This window comes from Aspergillus aculeatus, assembly GCF_001890905.1.
Source record: "Aspergillus aculeatus ATCC 16872 unplaced genomic scaffold ASPACscaffold_18, whole genome shotgun sequence".
In the NCBI taxonomy this organism is placed as follows: domain Eukaryota; kingdom Fungi; phylum Ascomycota; class Eurotiomycetes; order Eurotiales; family Aspergillaceae; genus Aspergillus; species Aspergillus aculeatus.
In genome coordinates this window covers 123,242-141,878 of record NW_017962993.1, presented here as the reverse complement: position 1 = coordinate 141,878, position 18,637 = coordinate 123,242, and the positions used below count along the sequence as shown (strand labels likewise).

Sequence of the window (18,637 nt, the reverse complement as noted above, 5' to 3'; positions counted from 1 at the left end):
TTAGGATGATCGGCTAGGATAGGGTCGTGAAGGACAGAGCAAAGGAACCTGCTGAATGAATGTATGTGCAGGGGGTAGCGGTGGGAGTACGGGGCGTATAGTAATAGTAGTAGTGCCTTTTGGGTATCTTTTTTTGTTTCAGCCGGACAACGCTGGTCGCGCTTCGATGCCCGAGTCAGAACCAGATTATAGCTCGGCTGTGACACTGAAAGTCCCAATCACGGGGTAGTCTAGGGAGAATTTGCTGGGTATGCAGAAGGAAAACTCGAAAGACCAGCGAGGCAAGCACGCAGGTAAGAGGCAGAGTCTGTATGTATACTCACACCACAGCCGGAATCGATCTCGTGGTTCGAGATTGTTTGACTTCCAGCCGCACGTCCAGTCAACCCGACCCTCGTTTGCGCAGGGCTTACCAGACCGAAATGAGGCAGGCAAGTATCCCAAGCAGGGTAGAACTAAGTGGTCATTTGGTAATGACAGCAGGCTGAAGGGACAGGCGGGTAGAAAGCTGATAGGGAAAGTTTGGGATTGTAGGTTAGAGACCAACCTGGGAATAATAGTGACAATAAACACAGCGGTAAAGTAGAGGGTGTGAGAGGGGAATTTGTCCATTGATCCAGTCGCCGTCGGTTCAGTTCGTTTCCATCCGTCACAAAGAAGAGAAAAGGGCGGGCAGTGCGAGTCGGGCTCCAACTAACCCAAAACAAGTCTGGGAGGACGATCCGAGGGGTACGAAAGGAATGGATGGGTGGATGAATGGATGATGGGGGCATGAAAGGCATGGAAGGCATTGGGGGGGATGGAGGGGGAGGAAAATGTGGAAGGGGGGCCGGAGATGGAACTGAGCATAGCAGATGACGCCAGGTCCGAAACTGAGTGTTTCATCGAGTAGCATACACGTTGGATAAGAAAAATGGAAAAGGGAAAAAGCAAAAAGGGAAAAAGAAAATAGGAAGGCAGAAAAATGAAGAAAAACCGATTGGAGGGAGAAGGGCCGTCCGTGTGAGAGGGTAAGAGTCGGAAAGATGCCCAGTGCCCAGTGCTGATGCGCGCGTGTTGTCGGATAAGTTAGTTGAATGGATGGCTCATGGATGGATCATGATTGAATGGATTAGGAAAAGACGGGGAAGAGGAAAAGGCAGGAGAAGCAGCCACGTCGGCTCAGTAGGAAGTACTCCGTAATGACGATGAACACCAACAACTAAATAACTTAACTCACTAACCAACCAACAACAAATTACGGAGTAACAACAACATTAACAACAACGACAACAACAACAACAACCCTTCCCGTGGCTTGATCGGGTGCTCTTGTCTCTGATTCTGCCTCATCGAAGTGAACGAACTATTTACCTACCTAGGTATGGCAGGCAGGGACTATAATTCCCAACCAACTGGAGTTATGCCGATTTACGTAGGGGATTCCTCGTCCATCTTCTTTCTCTTTCCCGGTTCTGGTGGTGGTCATTTTTGAATTCGCGCACGTTCACCTCGTCAGCAAGAATGTGTCCCCATTACAGCCTCAAAGCCTTTATCTCCAAGCCCAGCTTCTACGCCTAAGCCGTGGCGGAGGGGGACGGATACTACTCGTGCAGTGGATCAAGGCGTCCTCTCTCACAAGCAAGACAATCCAACTCGGTTCATCCAATACGTGGTTCTCGGAAGAGGTCTTAGCTCGATCGCTGCGATCGTCTCGTTCTAGAATCTCACTGATGGGCAATCAGTTTGCTACTGGCTGCGCTGCTCCCCCTCGGGCTAAGATGATCGCAAGTCAAGTGCCTACCTGCTACAGTACACTGTACTGGCTACGATATTCTCCGGGCCTGTAGGATGAGCGAACGCGGAGGATTGCGGATGGCCACCATTGCTGTCGCCTCCGGAGTTACAGAATCATCGGGCTGTGACGGTAGTCCTGAGCCGGCCCAGGTTGTTCATTGTCCCTGCAGGGAATCTGCGACTACTTGACCGTTTCCACACGCAAAAGGGCCTGCCTGTTCGTCAGGAAGTGGGGGTGCGAGCGAGTGCCAGTGGTCATTAGAGGCCACCCCTCGACACCGATAGGGCTTAAAGCAAAGCAACGATGTGCATTGCAAACTGCGGCAGAAGGGAAGAGTAAGAGTCCTCTAGCTACGAAACAGTAAAATAATAGCATGCCAGTGCCAGGTAGTCCATACTAACTACACTTCGTATCGATGCCTGATCTTGATGACCCAACGATCGTTGGCCACGGTCCCATGGAACCCTGATGGGGAATAGCCGGATCGGACCGACTGCCTGTGCACCGAACTGTCCCCGACTATCTACAACGGCACCACTGTTGACAATGTCATTGTACAGTGAGTATTTCTGGGGAATATTCCCCAGATGCAGAATCGAATGATGGACTTTGTCAACCCAGGGAGGATAGAGCTGGATGCTTGGTTGCACGAGGTTCTCGTGCATGGGAAATCAAATACGAGTGCCATCCCGGTTTCGGGAGACTGAAGGGAATCCCCCCCACTGGATGGGGGGGAGGGGGAAAGGGTCAATGCCCTTGCCTCGCTTGTTTTTGACTATGGCCTGATTTTAACCCTCATTATAGTGAGCTGCCGACCACTGCTATTGGAAACATCTGCCTATTGTTCCTATCATGACATATAACTGATAACAACGTCAATAACCCAAGCAAATGGACATAGACATCTTTTCATGGTCCAACCACTCCACTATTTGACCCCGTTGCCTCTAGTCCCCCAGTTTCACCACATCACATTAGAGACCCGAGCCCGACAAGGAAAAATCGGGCCAGCGCGCGTCCCTTGCACCGCGCATCAAACCCCTCTACTCGTGAGGATACACCATATGACAAAGTACAAGCTGGCCTATAACAATGCCATCGTATTTCCTTGCCCACCCTCCATCAAATATCACACTTGAGTCTGGATCACATTCGACCCCCATCCCCGCCCTGCTGCCACTGCCCCGCAAAGAGCAAGAAACCGAGTACAGCTTCCCCCGACAACCATCATGTATCCTTACGTAGCATCTTGATAATTTTTTTCTCCCAAGCATCATCATCATCATCATCATCGCCATCATCGCCAGCAGCAACCCTGGAACTCGACCTCCGACAACAAGCGCAAGAGAGACCAAGGTGCAGGCTAGGTAGATCATTCAAGCAGTGCCTAGCCATCTCCCTTGGTTTCTTGAACAAGAACCTGATAAAAGTAAGCATGGATAGTGCTGGTTTCTTGACGTCACGCATAGGCATACAGTACAGTGCATAGGCAGACATCTACACAACCGGTTGAAATAACCTTCCCCCACTATGACCACTTCGGGACTCACTTTACTAACGGCACCATTTTCAATAACTACCTACCTAACCCAAGACTGCAAGTGCGTACATATGTAAGCTGAAGTAAAAAAGCAAGCTTACTACCCTGTCAGCTGTCATGCCACCCAGACGGCTCTCCTCCTCCCCTCTAACCAAGAGTCTGCTTCATCGCAATTCCTTTCCGTTCGCTGCATTGTGACCTGATGTCATCGTCTGGTCAAGAAGGAAAGCATATCCCTCAGGCGATCGAGCGATACTGCATTGTAAGTCTACCCACAGTCTACAATGCTCCACTCCCACTGACTACTGGGTGGAACTGGGGGTGCTGGGGCAATGAGAGCAACGTGCATTGCATCCTCATAAAATCTCACCTGCAGTGTTTAAACCCCGTAGAGGAGGAGCTTCGGTCAGGGTGCATTTATCGAGGGTAGCGTGACCACCCAAGGCAGCTAGCTGAGTTGGGATTCAGACCGAGGCTCCTTCGGTCTCGTACCTTCGGTTTCGTAGAGAAAGACACCGGCATACTCAGTTGTCCTATGGCGATGATGACGTCCGTTTGTTTTTTGTCGGTCAGCAGTTGGGGAGGTCCATGACTATTCCAGGACCTGTGTTGATGACAAATTCGAATGCTTGGGAGGATCTTTGGGCGTGGCCTTTCTTTGGCTTTTGCTACAGCTGCTCCTTCAGGATACGGGTGGTCTTGCTCCTAATTTTGATCGCGGCATATGTGCTCCACGCTGTGCGTTCGATGTCTCATATTGAAGCAAGTGCTCGCGAGGGTGTCTGAGACCATCGAGAACTCTCCAATGAGTATACATCAGGCGAGGCGTAGTCGCAAATGTCCCGTGGCGCTTGCTGATGGCGAAAAATGGAATAAATCGTTTGAACTTACACGACTATTACAAAAAGTTATTACACTTTGCCCAAAACCAACCTATCTACAGCTTCACCCGGAAGGTCTAGATCGTACAGCCCAAGCCCACGCTATAAATCTAAAGAGAGACTGATCCCGACCAGAGAATCTCGATCTGTTCGTTGGCCTCCATCCCCAAATCATCTACACCAGGCCTTAAACCTGGGCCCACAGCGGTTGCGGAAGTTCATCTCCAGGCTTAATCATCGCTTCGCGGCGGCAGCTTCCGAATCCGGCCGCTTGGTGTGCAAACTCGGGACGGGTGGATGGGGCCGGCGGACGGAAGCCAACATAAGCCTCACGACGCGCTGGTTCACCCACAGTGACCGACCACGTGTGCAACCCATAATAAGATGCAATGGAGTGGACAAGCCAGCGGCTATTCAAGACACACGTTAGCAAGGGTTTGCTCAGCAAGATTCTCCGACAGTTGACATCAAACTTACCCAAACCCAGCACCCCGATCATCGACCGGGCTCTCGAACACCATCTTCTCGCCGTCACGCTCGTTGTGAGCTTTCATCGCTTCTCGCATCTGCTGCAACTTCGCCTTCCGTTGAGGTGAATCATGCATCAGCCCATTACGACCCACGAACACAACCTCATCCTCAGAGTCATCCTCATCGGACAACTGAGGAGCATCGGTCAGCCCCTCCTTCTGGAGAAGAAGCTGCTTTTCGCTCCATCGCTGGATGAACTGTCTGATGTCCTCTTCCAGGTCCTGGAGCATACCGCGAGCGCCACGTGCGTGCTTGAGCTTCATGCGCAGCTCCTTCGGTACGCGGTGTTTCTCGTTCCCCGTGCCAGCGCCGGCCTGCTTCGGATTTTGGTCCAATTGCGCATAATGGGAATCCCACAAGGGCGCAAGGTAGTATGGCATGGGGTTGTGTCGGGTGTAGGTCGGCTGGATATTCCAGTCCTTAGAAGAAGGCGGCTCAGCCCAGGGATTGTGCAGTAGACGATCTGATTTCAGAAGCGGTTAGTTGAATCTGATATATCCACTAGCTGACGGCAGCGAATGAAGTCTAGCGCGGGACCTCCAAGCATGCAGCTGCAATTGAAGGGGACTGACCATTTTCCCAACGTTGTCTGCGACGGCTGCCATCCTTCCCCTTCAGGAGAGCCTCGCGCCTCTTGAGACTGTCGCGTCGCAAGGGTTCTCGACGACGGAAGCTGACCGACGCCACCTGTTGAGCATCCTTTGGGGGTTGACCGAGAAGCTTGACGCGAGCCGCAGACGCGCTTTCTGTTCTCGGTGCTGGGTCATCCAAAGGAATCGACAAAGATACCGTGGTCCCACGAAAAGATGTCCGCGTCGGTGTAGATTGCGATAACGAAACCACTCGATCGCTGGACGAGACCGGCTCCGAGATGGTCAAGTTTTCCAGCGAGACAGCAGCCTGTTCTGTCCAAATCGAGATGGCTCGGGCCTGCTGCGGCGACAGATTGCCTCTTGGGTCTGCCTCAGATGGGAAACCGGGGTGAATCGCCATCGCGCGAGCGCAACGCGTTTAAATCAGATCGCGAGAGCGGCCGAAAATGGTACGATGGAAGTAGAGTAGATGGCGGAAGGCTCAGCACACGGATAGCGTCGCAGCCTTAGGCAATGATATCTGCTAGACTGACCGACACCGAGGAAGGATATGCAGCAGCGACAATAGGTAGAAGGACGAACGAGTAAGCGTCAAGGGGGAGAAGGGAGAAGGGAGAGCGGGGAGGCGAAGGGGAAGGACAGGCAAGATAAGAGAGATAACCGACAACTGCGGTTCCCGGTCGCGTCCGCGTCCGGGGCGGCGGGCGAGCTATTGAGTTCCGTACGGTAAGATACTATGGGTAAGCCGCCGAGAATTTTTCGAAGTCAATCATCCGTCCATGGACCTCCCTCTGATGGAACACGAGAAGCATCAGATGAAGGCCATTGGAGGAGATTGAGTTCAACCCTAGCCCTACCTGCCACTCCAGGTTTCGCCTCAGGACTGCAATCATGGATGACTCACAGTGACTGACTTTGGGAGTCACTGGGTGATGTAATGGATGTAATCGGTATATTGAATACGTGAGAACTGGACCGATCTTATGCTGCCTAGAGTCCAGGTGTCTCAGGTGGGTGATTACCTTGGTGAGAAGTGCTGGGATTGTGGAGTTCATGGGGCCTGATCTACGGTACATATTGAGTTACCTGTACTCAGTATGAGTACGAGTACTCACTAACCTTGTCGAGTGATTTCTGCAGTACGAGGACACACTCGACAGTCAGGGCACAGTAACCCTAACCAGTATACAGAAAGACCCCGACATAAACTATTTGTTTGTCTCTTGTTGCGTCCCAAATCTCCATCGGTGAATTTGACAATGGAGGTACCTAGCTTACTCTATATCGTCCAGCATACTGCTCAATGCTCGACATTGTGATGTCAATCAAAAGAGAGAAGTGGTCGGGCACATTGGAGTTCTGTCTATACAGAGGGAAGGATAGAATCACGAGCTCTCCATCACGGTTTAGATTATAGCCATGCGTGAGTCGAACAGCAATGAACGTACCATTATATGGCTGTGTTGCAAGGTTCCCCGAAAGATTGAGGCCTTTAGTAACGATCAAACTGGATCTTCTCATATAGTCAAGAGCGACAAGGGTTTCCTATCTTGTGCAATTCTCTAAATCATACAGCACGCATTCGGCCAAGGCTAGTACTTCAAGCCAAGCACACCTCTCTCATCAGAAGCTCTGTGGAGCAATGGAGTGCATGAACTACCATCTTCCTTCCATCTTCAAAAACCGGAATGGTCGTTCATCGGGTAATGTCTTATGCTTGTCCGTAGAGCCATGAGGTCCCACAGTCCCACCTCGAATGCTGGTCATGATAAGCTTCCATTACAACTCGTAGCACTATCCTATCCATATGTCTGATGGGCCAACAGCCTCTTCTTATTCTCCCTCTCGTGACTAGACTAATAGATTGCCTGCTGACGGTTTATGCTTGGGACCTGAACGACCCGGAGTCACGTTCTATTACCTAATATATGACTCAGCTAGGTGGATGACTTCGCATGATCTCACTTGTTGTTCACTGTATCGCTCAATCTTCCAGGCACACTGGTTATAGACTCTGGGGTGGGTTCACGCTCAAGCTTCGATGGCAAGCTAACAGTCCAATAGCATGATTCTCTGAATAGTAGTCTCACACAGCCTCAGATCACCAGGAGAAGCAGTCCTAGCTTGTGCCTAAATGCCAAGTGCCAATGCAAGTCACCCATACCTTGGAAGTCCAACCCCACTGGGCGGCTAGTGTGATCCCTGTCTCTCATCCTCCTAGGCTCCTACAGAGCCCGAATGGTTTAGACTGCCATGATGCTAGTAGGAGTCAATCAATGAAGAAGGTCAGGTGGTTGCTGGAAACCTTAGTTCTGCCAAGTCGTACCAACATGAACTCAAGTGTAGTCTCGCCCAACCCGTGTGGATGTTGTGCCTGGCAATGTTATTTAAGCAGCGTTCGTCACTGACGCAACATGGCGGGAGGGGAGCACTTAAGGTACCTTACCCCATCACCTCCGTTTCTTCTGTTGCTCCGCCGCAACATCATCGCCATCATTTATCCGCTTATTTCAAGCAGGATTAACAGGTTCTTCGAGTAACAAAGCGGAACCTCTGCTCACTTCTTGCATTGTCCCCTAAATACCGCCCCTATCCCCATCTTAACGCTGCTCGGGCAGCCCTCGTCCCCGCCGACTCCTTACGGTCGTGCTCATCGTTAGTTGTCAATCGCCTGTCGCTCCCTTTCTCCGCATCACTCGACCGTAAATTGTTCCTCATTATCGCAACTGCTTGCTTTGATATATCGTCACATCGTTATGAAGCTTATCGCAACCCTTGCGCTAGGCGTGACAGCTTCCACAGCCGTATTGGGGGCTGTGCTACCGCAGCAAGAACCATTAACAGAACACAGCGTTCACCACGGGCAGGAACTTTATTTGATCGAGCTTGCTCCTTATGAGACAAGATGGGTGACAGAGGAAGAGAAATGGGATCTAAAATTGGTAAGACAATCCGCTTGAGACCGATTACACAAATGTCCCGCCCATTCCCTTATGCCTTCCGAGAACTAACCGCTCTGCTCGACGCTCGGTCTAGGATGGTGTAAACTTCATCGATATCACCGCTGAGCGAAACACTGGCTTCTACCCCACACTGAACGCCGGCAGCTATGTCCACTACCCGGTGCAAATGGAACACTCGGAGGAGGTCGCCCCACTCCTCCGCAATCTATCCAAGGATAATATGGAGAAGAATCTGGAGCATTTCACTTCCTTCCATACTCGTTACTATCGGTCAGCGACCGGCGTCGAGTCAGCGACGTGGCTTTACAACCAGGTCCTTGATGTGATCAAGGAGACGGGCGCCTCAAAGCATGGCGCGACCGTGGAACAGTTTTCCCACCCATGGGGTCAATTCAGTATCATCGCCCGAGTTCCAGGGCAGACAAACAAGACCGTTGTATTGGGTGCTCATCAGGACAGCATCAATCTGTTCCTCCCGTCGATTCTGGCGGCGCCGGGTGCGGATGATGATGGAAGTGGTACCGTTACTATTCTTGAAGGCTTGCGGGGTCTGCTGCAGTCAGACACCGTTGCCCAGGGTAAAGCCCCGAACACAGTGGAGTTCCACTGGTACTCGGCGGAGGAAGGTGGTATGCTGGGCTCCCAGGCTATTTTCTCCCAGTACAAGAAGGATAAGCGGGATGTCAAGGCCATGCTCCAGCAGGATATGACCGGATACATTCAAGGGTCGTTTGATGCAGGCCGCAAGGAAGCTATCGGAATCATGGTCGACTACGTCGATCGGGGGCTGACGCAATTCCTGAAGGATGTCATTAAAGAGGTAAGGTTGAAGACCTTGTCACCGACATTAGAGCGGTCGCTAATATGCCCTGAGCAGTACTGCAAGATCGGACATATCGAGACTAAGTGCGGCTACGCTTGTTCTGACCACACATCGGCGAGCAAGTACGGGTACCCCTCTGCAATGGCAACTGAGTCTGAGATGGAGAACAGCAACAAGAAGATCCACACCACCGATGATCGAGTCAAGTATCTGAGTTTCGATCACATGCTGGAGCATGCGAGGTTGACCGTAGGCTTTGCCTACGAACTGGCTTTTGCTCCGCTCTGATACCCTCCAAGATGGCACCTATATTCACTTGTTGGCAAATATAGATGATGGTATCTGAAAGCTAGATTCTTTGATTTGCTGCGTTGAATCCCATGTTGCTAAAGTGATTTGTACTATGGCCACCTTTGCGTAACTTGAACTGGCTATAAACCTCGGGTGATTCCAGTTCCTGGTTCGGTTCTTGGTAAAGACAAGCTGTGACCATGTCATTGACTTGCTTGGTAACCCTCAGTCTTGGAATCAGCATAACTTCATCAGTCATCTTCACGTTCACCACGGAAGAGTATGGCTGTTGAGGTACGATAAGATAAGAACCACTGCTGGCTAGCACTGCAGACGGATATTCCACCAAGCCCGAAGCAGACCCGAGTTGCTAACCCAAAGGAGAAGAGTAGTCCTCTCCGCCAGGCGATCACTGACTTGGCTTGCAGTGCAGAAGAGATCATAATCCTTCGAAATTCCCACTCCGTTTTCGTCGGAGTCATAATTCTTTTTCTCGCCTCCGAGCCCCTCTTCTTGCAGGCAAGATAAAGTCCCTCTTTCTCCTGCTGTCCCATCACTCCTTGCTTGCCTCTCAAGGTTTCCCAGCTCACGATAATCATTTTGCTCTACGTCACCGGGCGCCCCTCTCCGACGAACAAGACCCCACACCGGGTTTCAGTCCCTGCGTGCACCTGAGTACGAGGCGGTCGCGATTCCCCTCTCACCGTTATTGCTCAACGTCCCTTCCTTTCTTCGATCAGACTCCAAGTGGTTTCGGGTACCGATCAATTCCTGCACCAGCCTTTGGCCACGCTCTCTATACCTTCTTGCAGCCCCTGAAAAGCTCACCCTTTTGAAACGCACACTACACGCAACCTCATCATGGATTCCTCCATTCCCTACTCGAAAGAACTGCAATTGGCCTGTCTGACGGTGCAGAGAGCTACGTTAGCGACCAAAAAGCTACTCGAGGCTGTCGACAAAGGGTCGTTCGACAAGAGTGATTCTACCCCTGTCACCATCGCCGACTTCGCCGCCCAAGCATTAATTATCGCCGCTATTCATCATGCCTTCCCTGATGACGTGTTTGTTGGTGAGGAAAGCGCTAGTGCCCTGCGATCCGACCCGGCCCTCCTCGAGCGAACGTGGGAGCTGGTCGCTTCTACTCGATTGACCGACGAGGAAAGCGATGCGCAGCTCTATACTCCAAAGACAAAGGAGGAAATGTTGGATATCATCGATTTGGGGGCCCAGGGTACATGTGGCTCGCAGAATCGTGCCTGGGTGTTGGATCCAGTGGATGGGACGGCGACCTTCATTCAAGGTCAGCAGTACGCCGTCTGCCTGTGTCTGCTGGAAAATGGACTCCAGAAGGTTGGTGTTCTGGGCTGCCCAAATATGAATCTGGAGAAGGGATACATCCACGAGGATATAGTAGATCGAGAAGGTTATGGGCATCAGGTATTCGCCGTTGCTGGTCACGGCGCGTACATGAGAAAGATGGACACGGGCGCTCTCCTCCCTGCCCACAAGCTCGAGCCCAAACCTGCCATCACAGACCCCAAGGACCTTGTCTTTGTCGATTGTGCCGGTGGGTCATCGGATATCAACGTACATGCCCGCCTTGCATCTCACCTGGGCGCCCCTTGGCCGCCTAAGACAGATCTCTGGGCGACCCAGTTGCGATACATCGCGGTTGCGGTTGGAGGATGCAATGCTTCCATGAAAATCCCACGCAAGGCTTCTTATCGGTCGAAGATCTGGGACCATGCGGGCGGGATGTTGATTGTCGAAGAGGTTGGCTGCATTGTCAGCGACCTTGCTGGTCGTCCGGTTGACTGCAGCCTGGGGCGCACTTTGGCGGGATGTCATGGGATGATTGTTGCGCCTTCCTCTATCCACCAACGGTTTGTGGACGCTGTGCAACAAATCATGTAAGACAAGGCAGGGCTGCTTAGTGGCCAGAATCGCAAAGAGTGAATTGTGAGACAGCACCGTGGATCCTCTTCCGATTGCGTCTCCTGGCAGACTCATGTCTCTAGCATTCGAAGGGGACTAAGGGAAGACACGAGTGGTGAATATCTAGATGCTCTTGGTGATATACAATCATACACCCCAAACAGAGGTTAACCAGAGCAGTCGGTTGGCAAGTCCACGTGCATTTGTGGGTGGGCTGAAATGCAAGATGACGTGCCAATGAAGGAGGCAACCGGTGAAGCCAGCTTGAGAAAGTGGCATTGGTTGCAAGGAAACCCTCAAGCAGTCCAGCTGCAGGCGCTTACAGGACCGTGCACCGATCGACAGCGTGGAGACGTCGATCAGCTCTTTGAGAGCGACTGGTGAAAAGAGCAGCCTAGCGAGTTTTCCAGTGGATGTTGGCTGAAGGAAGGGGCGGGGAGAGTGAAAACAGGGTTATGGCTATAGTATCGTCTCTTCCTACATTTTACTTACCAAGTAGGGCGTCCTCAGCTGAGTGAGTCTTAACGTTTCTGGCGTGTCAGAGAATGAGAGAGAAGTTGAGAGTCCAGACCGGATGATGTCATCACCGAATGCATAACTACACTTAATCCCTCCTCCAGCTTAACATGAACTATTCGCTTTTGACAACCCACAAGAAGCAGTAGGCGCAGTCGAAGTGGTCTCGTAGCAGCGGTGAAGTAGAAGAAATTCAATTCCAATAAGGAGGAACTCAATCAGCGTTGAGTGGGCAGGGGAACGGTTCCTTGGAAATAGTATTTGGTGGCTGTTGTTGGCCTGTCCTGTCAGGTCAGAAGATCAGGCAATGCGGGGTGCAGCCGCCGTGACGATGACGGGATGACGACCGCTCCCAGTTGATTGTTCTTCTCTTTCACTTATTATTCCTCTTCTCATCCCCTTTTGTACTCGTTCAGGTCTCGACTCCCTGTTCCTCCTCATCCGTCTGTACTGTATCGATCATTCTCGTCGTAGTCCTGTGATTCAACATGGCTCCTTGTGAGTAGTACTTGACCTTCCTCGCTGTACTTGGCTATGCATACCATTACTGACTATTTTGGACCCAATCCAGATAATCCATTCGCCAGACATGAGTCCCATAGCCGGTCGACCTTGACTGCCTACCGCATTCTCGTTCCTTTGTCCTGGTTGCTGGTGTTAATTGTCGGCATCTACTATTCCTCCAACTCGCCCGATGATGTGAAGCATGGCCATTCCATTTGGAAGCAAGCCAACAAGCATATCACTGCCTTCAGTCTGAGTACTATCATCACACGCATCTACTGGTGAGTTTTTCCTCCTGCCTGCGTCGGCAGCTGACTTTCTATTAACACCTTATGTTCCTTCAGGGTCATCCTTCTTATCTCTCAGGTCGGCTACGTCTATCATCTCTTCTCGCGGGATGCTGTGCTGGTTACCGGCGCAGCGAATGTGGGAACCCACTTCATTCTCAACAACCTGTTCACCTTTGCCTGGATTCTTCTGTGGACCCGCAGCCATTTCTGGGGAGCGGAAATCATCCTGATCGCGCACTTCATCAACCAACATGCAACGTACTGGCGCCACCGCACCCTGAGCCCGCTTGCTCACCTGTCCGCTGTCGCGGCTCCTTTCGCCTGGACCCTCATCGCGCTCTTCTGGAACGGAGCCGTTGCTGTCAACAGCAACAGCCTGCCCGCTAGGATCGTCGCAAACATCTTCATCTGGGTGCTGTTCGCCGTGGGATCCGGTCATATTCTCGTTGCCCAGGATGACCTCCTCGGTTATAGTTTGAGTCTGCTGACGCTTGGTAAGTGATACATAATCGCCTGGTCCAGACCCGATAACCATGCTAATCTATGGTTTACAGCACTTGCGGTCAAGCAAGTTGGTGTCAAGGTGATCTCGTTGCAGTGGATCTTTGCCATCGTCATTTTCGCCATCTTCTTCGTGGAATCCCTCTACATCTCCATGACCAAGTACACCGGCCGCAATGTGCTGCTCCGTAGAACTGGAGAGGCCGGTACCACTGACCGTGAAAGAGAACCTCTCCTTAACGAGCCCACGGCTTGAATATAGGTGCTGTCCACCTGTGTTCCAATGTCACCAGGAGCACTGCCTGGCCTGTAATGCTGGCCGTGGTCAAAATGGAGTTGCCATCGAAATAAGACATATTTCGCGCACATGGTGTTTCTCTTCCTGTTCTACGCCACTTTTGTGGTCCCCTTAAACGGATATGATTCACGATGGGGTCGGGTGTTGTAATGTTGACTATGGTCAGATGTCTATTGTTTCTCTAGTGGATCTTCCCCTCCCATGTACGTTTGTTAGCGGTTGTAGCATGGCGTTTCTTTTCCATGGGTCCGCTGGGTGAGTTTGTCTCGGTTCGGTCGATCTGTCCCCACTGTATCCTCTCTTTAGTCTCAAATTGAAAGTGATTCGGTAATGATAATTGCTGAGGAATTTCGATATCCTTCAGAAACACTGTTGATGGTTGGGTCGTTGGGTTTTAAGATTATGTGCTCCACCGCGTGCCTGAGGAACCAAGAGCCCGTGCGGCTTCGTTTCCATTGTTTGTACGAGCGCCGGAACATAAAAGTAAATGACACAATTACATCCCTTCAAGGATTAATCTTAACTTCATATACAGCACCTCGAGCTAAATCTTACAGGTTCCTAAAGGTTCCTACCAAGTCTGCGGTACTTTTCCATCCGGAGTCCCACCGGCCAATATGTTTCTAAGCTGCAAGGATTGTGCCCCGCCCGTTTCCCCAAGCTCTCTGGTTGCCCTGGTGACAACCACCTTCTCCACGGTGTGCCGGTCGTCAGCGCCCGGACTGCGACTAGGTTTAGGCGCCCATAACCTTGCTTGCCCGGTCTCTTAAGAGGAGGAGCACACGGCTGACACGTTATGGTTTTGTTTGCTTGCTGCCGTGGGTCGGTGTCGAAGAATTGATTTTCTGAAGACCGTGGGATCGTTGTTTACACCGTTGTGCGTCTCTCCTCCCATTCAACACTTCATCCGAGGGTTCCCACATACTTTACTTGCACGATCTTATCAGACGCATTCCTGGTAACTTCCCAAAGCATACTGGGGACTGTGTGGGCTCGGTAACCAGCTAAACCTATTGGCTGCAACTTACTGTGAGTGCTCTGGCTTTTGTTCCTCCGACCGGTTGAGACTATGGATGAAGAAGACGAGGCTAATTTGTATGCGATCTTCTATAGCAGCCGAATAGGCAGAATCGTGCTCCGACTTCCTAGAACGATAGACCCGAGGACCCATCACATTGGGCACGTGCATTAGACGAGACAACCCCGAGGATCGGCCGTATCGCTGCAATTGGCTGGTGGATAGATACTATGAACAATTGAACGTGTGGGACGGAGAATCACGATGTCGCAGCGCTATATACCGGCACGGAGCCAGGAGGAAGAGCCACCGGCGTACGGTTCGTATGGAGATGGCTCTTATCTCGACTCTTCGCCCGCGGCGTCACGTCTCCATGGAGCTACAATGCGACTGCTCCCCACGAGCTCGGCGGTGGACAGTGATCTGAGTGGAGGCAGTGGCATGACCTCAGAGTATCACTATGGTGATTCATTCACTTATGACGCAGGGTAAGTTCACTGTGATTTGAGTTCACCCCCAAATTTGTCAATGTTTTATGATTCTTCGGCATGCTGGCGGAGCTTTTCTGCTATCCCGTATACTACCACCATACTTGAGCCCCCCTTGTTTGCACCCTCCACCCAATCATAACTTGGGTCCGGAACAAGCTCAAGGTCCTGGACTGAAGAAGCCTAAACGTTTTTCGCAATTTGTACTTGTGGTATAAACGCGCGATGCCCACACTTTTGTGGGATCTCTGTCCGTTTCAACTGCCCCTTGCGAAGTTCACTTAGCGGGCCTAGCAACCGCTAGAAACATCCGCCAAGATGCTTTTTGAAATGTTTTATATGAGGCGAACTGTTAACAGGAATCGCAGAGCGGAACAGCAAGAGCAATATGCTCAGAGCCAATATCAATATGATCCGGAAGACTCCCCGTCGAGACCTACATCGAGCCTTCGACACGCGCCTACCATCCCCCCACCGGTAGCATCCGCAGCCGATTTACCGCACTATGCGTCTCGCCCCGGCTCGCCTACGCGCCCTTGGTCCCCATCCCGTGCACCCAACTGGAGCGGACCGCCAGCACCTCCGTCCGTGGTGGGTTCGCATTATGAGCGTGCTGACCTCAACGGCAGCCCTAGGCCGGGAACCCCGAGTTCGAGATATGGGGGCAGTCCCAGACGTCCGCTTCCCCCAGCGCCACTGTTTGCGCCCCCCGCCGGCTATGACGCGAGTATTCCCATTGGCAACTCAGACGAGGATGTGTTTGGTGGTGGTAGTGGCAGCCGCAGTACCGACCCCCAATTTGACAACCGCGCCAGCCTGCAGTCGTTCATGAGCGAATCGACGATTATCACGGATGATAAGGACGGAATGGCGAAGATTGACTTGGACGATGAATACGACGAACGCGGGGAACTCGTCGATCCGAACTTGCATTACGGCCCACCCCCGGAGAAGCAGAGCCGCCGCGGTGTCCGAGAAGCCCAGATGTCGAAGAAGGAAGTGCAGCTCATCAACGGAGAACTCATTCTGGAGTGTAAAATCCCGACAATCCTGCACAGTTTCCTGCCCCGGCGAGACGACCGCGAATTCACGCACATGCGGTACACCGCTGTGACTTGCGACCCAGACGACTACATACAGCGAGGATATAAACTCCGTCAACAGATTGGCACGACCATGCGGGAGACCGAACTCTTCATTTGCATCACCATGTACAACGAAGATGAGATTGGCTTCACTCGCACCATGCACGGTGTCATGCGGAATATCAGCCATTTCTGTTCACGCTCCAAGTCCCGAACATGGGGTAAGGATGGATGGAAGAAGATCGTCGTGTGCATCATCGCAGACGGACGCAAGAAGGTCCATCCCCGGACGCTCAATGCTCTCGCGGCCCTGGGTGTCTACCAGGAGGGCATTGCCAAGAATGTGGTCAATCAGAAGGAGGTCCAAGCCCACGTTTATGAGTACACAACGCAAGTATCCCTTGACTCGGATCTGAAATTCAAGGGAGCTGAGAAGGGCATGACGCCTTGTCAGATTATCTTTTGTCTCAAGGAGCACAACAAGAAGAAGTTGAACTCCCACCGTTGGTTTTTCAACGCGTTTGGGCGGGCCCTTCAGCCCAATATTTGCATCCTTCTGGACGTTGGAACCCGGCCAGAGTCCACGGCGCTCTACCACTTGTGGAAAGCATTCGATCAGGACTCAAATGTGGCCGGAGCTGCTGGAGAGATTAAGGCGGGCAAGGGTAAAAACATGAGAGGTCTCCTCAACCCGCTGGTTGCGAGCCAGAACTTCGAGTACAAGATGTCCAACATTCTGGACAAGCCTCTGGAGTCAGTATTTGGATACATCACTGTCCTTCCTGGTGCACTCAGTGCATATCGATTCTTTGCTTTGCAGAACGACGCCGACGGCAATGGGCCCCTGAACCAGTACTTCAAGGGTGAGACATTGCACGGCAAGGATGCGGATGTTTTCACAGCGAATATGTACTTGGCTGAGGATCGTATTCTCTGCTGGGAGCTGGTGGCCAAGAGGGAAGAGAGATGGGTTCTGCGATTCGTGAAAAGTGCTGTTGGTGAAACCGATGTTCCTGGTCAGTGACAATTTCTCCGCAGCCACCTGGCATGACTAATTATGCTTGCAGATACAATTCCTGAGTTCATCTCCCAGCGTCGGCGATGGCTGAACGGTGCATTCTTCGCAGCCGTATACTCGATCGTCAATGGAAGGCAGCTATGGAAGACGGACCACTCGCTGGTCCGGAAGATTCTTCTGCAGATCGAGAGTTTCTATCAGTTTATGCAGCTCCTCTTCACGTACTTCGGCTTGGTAAGTGCATTCGGTGATATAGACAGCAAGAGACTTACATAACTAGGCGAACTTCTACTTGGTCTTCTACTTTATTGCTGGATCGCTCACCGACCAGAAGATCGACCCCTTTGGACACAACATCGGGAAGTATATCTTCGTTATCCTACGATATGCCTGCATTCTGGTCATGGCTCTGCAATTCATCATCTCGATGGGTAATCGACCACAAGGGTGAGTTTCCTTCGTTCCTGGCACAGGCAGCAATTCTGACATCCTGCAGTGCCAAAAAGCTCTATCTGTCGGGCATCATTGTGTACGGTATCATTATGTTCTACACGATCTTTTGCACGCTCTACTTGATCGTCATTGAGTTTATGGCACGGTTTGGTGGATACACAAAGGTCACTGTTAGTAACGGACTTTTCGTGAATATCGTCATGTCCATGCTTTCAACTGTGGGCCTTTACTTCTACTCGTCCTTTCTATACCTGGACCCCTGGCACATGTTCACCTCCTCCGCGCAGTACTTTATCCTTCTGCCGAGCTACATCTGTACTCTGCAGGTCTACGCCTTTTGCAACACCCATGATGTGACCTGGGGTACCAAGGGTGACAACGTGATGAACACTGACCTCGGAGCTGCACGAACCATCAATGGCACTACGGTCGAAATCGAGATGCCCTCCGAGCAACTCGACATTGACAGCGGCTACGACGCCGCCCTGCGGAACCTCCGTGACAGAGTGGAGGTTCCTGAGGCGCCCATCTCTGAGAGCCAACTGCAGGAAGACTACTACCGCGCCGTGCGAACTTACATGGTCTCCATTTGGATGGTGGCCAACGTCGTTCTCGCCATGGCAATCTCGGAGGTCTACGGGCCCGACTCGGGCGGCACGAACATCTACCTCTCCATTATCCTGTGGTCGGTGGTTGTTTTGGCGCTCATCCGCACCATCGGATCCACCACCTACGCTATCCTCCTGGTGGTGCAGAAGATCGTCGAAGGCAAGACTAAGTTCGATGCGGGCAACCTCGCCAACGCGAGTGCAACAGCCAGCTCGTCGGGCCGGACGAACACCACGGCCTATCGGTACGGTGGAGGCGCGACGATGAAGGATAAGTTTTCTGAGGCGGGATGGACGATGAAGAGACAGTTGGGGAAAGCGATGTTCTGGAGGAAGTAGACTTCCTTCCCGTCCTTGTTATTGATGCTCTATTCTATTTCCTTTGATTTCCTTTTTTTCTTATATCCCCTGTGCATGACTTGATGGAATGATGTTGTTGATTACTTACGTGTATTTATTGCATGATGATTGATGGATAACGGGACATAATGGATATACGTGATGCATGCAGAGCACTTCTT

General features: G+C 51.7%; 5 protein-coding genes across 5 annotated transcripts; 4 read left to right on the top strand and 1 right to left on the bottom strand.

Moving 5' to 3' along the window:
* Positions 1 to 4,385: 4,385 nt before the first annotated feature.
* Positions 4,386 to 5,722, bottom strand: ASPACDRAFT_35480 (uncharacterized protein; the record flags this gene model as incomplete). Its single annotated transcript, XM_020200125.1, has 3 exons — positions 4,386 to 4,608; positions 4,676 to 5,192; positions 5,302 to 5,722. 3 exons carry the CDS (start codon positions 5,720 to 5,722, stop codon positions 4,386 to 4,388), a joined length of 1,161 nt encoding a protein of 386 aa, XP_020052203.1.
* A 2,194-nt stretch (positions 5,723 to 7,916) lies between these two features.
* lap1 (putative aminopeptidase) lies at positions 7,917 to 9,619 on the top strand. Its single transcript, XM_020205916.1, has 3 exons — positions 7,917 to 8,264; positions 8,359 to 9,105; positions 9,163 to 9,619. Exons 1-3 carry the CDS (start codon positions 8,079 to 8,081, stop codon positions 9,394 to 9,396), a joined length of 1,167 nt encoding a protein of 388 aa, XP_020052202.1. The 5' UTR covers positions 7,917 to 8,078; the 3' UTR covers positions 9,397 to 9,619.
* Positions 9,620 to 10,260: 641 nt separating this feature from the next.
* Positions 10,261 to 11,316, top strand: ASPACDRAFT_35225 (uncharacterized protein; the record flags this gene model as incomplete). Its single annotated transcript, XM_020200102.1, has 1 exon — positions 10,261 to 11,316. The coding sequence occupies one exon, from the start codon at positions 10,261 to 10,263 to the stop codon at positions 11,314 to 11,316; it is 1,056 nt and encodes a 351-aa protein (XP_020052201.1).
* An 848-nt stretch (positions 11,317 to 12,164) lies between these two features.
* On the top strand, positions 12,165 to 13,889 carry ASPACDRAFT_126073 (DUF1774 domain-containing protein). Its single transcript, XM_020196882.1, has 4 exons — positions 12,165 to 12,351; positions 12,425 to 12,638; positions 12,702 to 13,141; positions 13,202 to 13,889. Exons 1-4 carry the CDS (start codon positions 12,342 to 12,344, stop codon positions 13,402 to 13,404), a joined length of 867 nt encoding a protein of 288 aa, XP_020052200.1. The 5' UTR covers positions 12,165 to 12,341; the 3' UTR covers positions 13,405 to 13,889.
* Positions 13,890 to 14,274: 385 nt separating this feature from the next.
* Positions 14,275 to 18,634, top strand: chsB (chitin synthase class II). The gene is made up of 6 exons (XM_020205915.1): positions 14,275 to 14,475; positions 14,560 to 14,952; positions 15,321 to 17,053; positions 17,105 to 17,289; positions 17,336 to 17,502; positions 17,552 to 18,634. The coding sequence occupies exons 2-6, from the start codon at positions 14,729 to 14,731 to the stop codon at positions 18,453 to 18,455; spliced, it is 3,213 nt and encodes a 1,070-aa protein (XP_020052199.1). The 5' UTR covers positions 14,275 to 14,475; positions 14,560 to 14,728; the 3' UTR covers positions 18,456 to 18,634.
* The last annotated feature ends 3 nt before the right edge of the window (positions 18,635 to 18,637 follow it).

Coding starts and splice junctions, on each gene's coding strand:
- lap1 (XM_020205916.1), top strand. CDS start 8,079: ATGAAGCTTATCGCAACCCTTGCGCTAGGCGTGACAGCTTCCACAGCC. Junction 8,265..8,358: donor AGAAATGGGATCTAAAATTG/GTAAGACAATCC, acceptor CGCTCGGTCTAG/GATGGTGTAAACTTCATCGA. Junction 9,106..9,162: donor TGAAGGATGTCATTAAAGAG/GTAAGGTTGAAG, acceptor TGCCCTGAGCAG/TACTGCAAGATCGGACATAT.
- ASPACDRAFT_126073 (XM_020196882.1), top strand. Junction 12,639..12,701: donor ATCATCACACGCATCTACTG/GTGAGTTTTTCC, acceptor ATGTTCCTTCAG/GGTCATCCTTCTTATCTCTC. Junction 13,142..13,201: donor TTTGAGTCTGCTGACGCTTG/GTAAGTGATACA, acceptor TATGGTTTACAG/CACTTGCGGTCAAGCAAGTT.
- chsB (XM_020205915.1), top strand. CDS start 14,729: ATGTCGCAGCGCTATATACCGGCACGGAGCCAGGAGGAAGAGCCACCG. Junction 17,054..17,104: donor TGGTGAAACCGATGTTCCTG/GTCAGTGACAAT, acceptor TTATGCTTGCAG/ATACAATTCCTGAGTTCATC. Junction 17,290..17,335: donor TCTTCACGTACTTCGGCTTG/GTAAGTGCATTC, acceptor TTACATAACTAG/GCGAACTTCTACTTGGTCTT.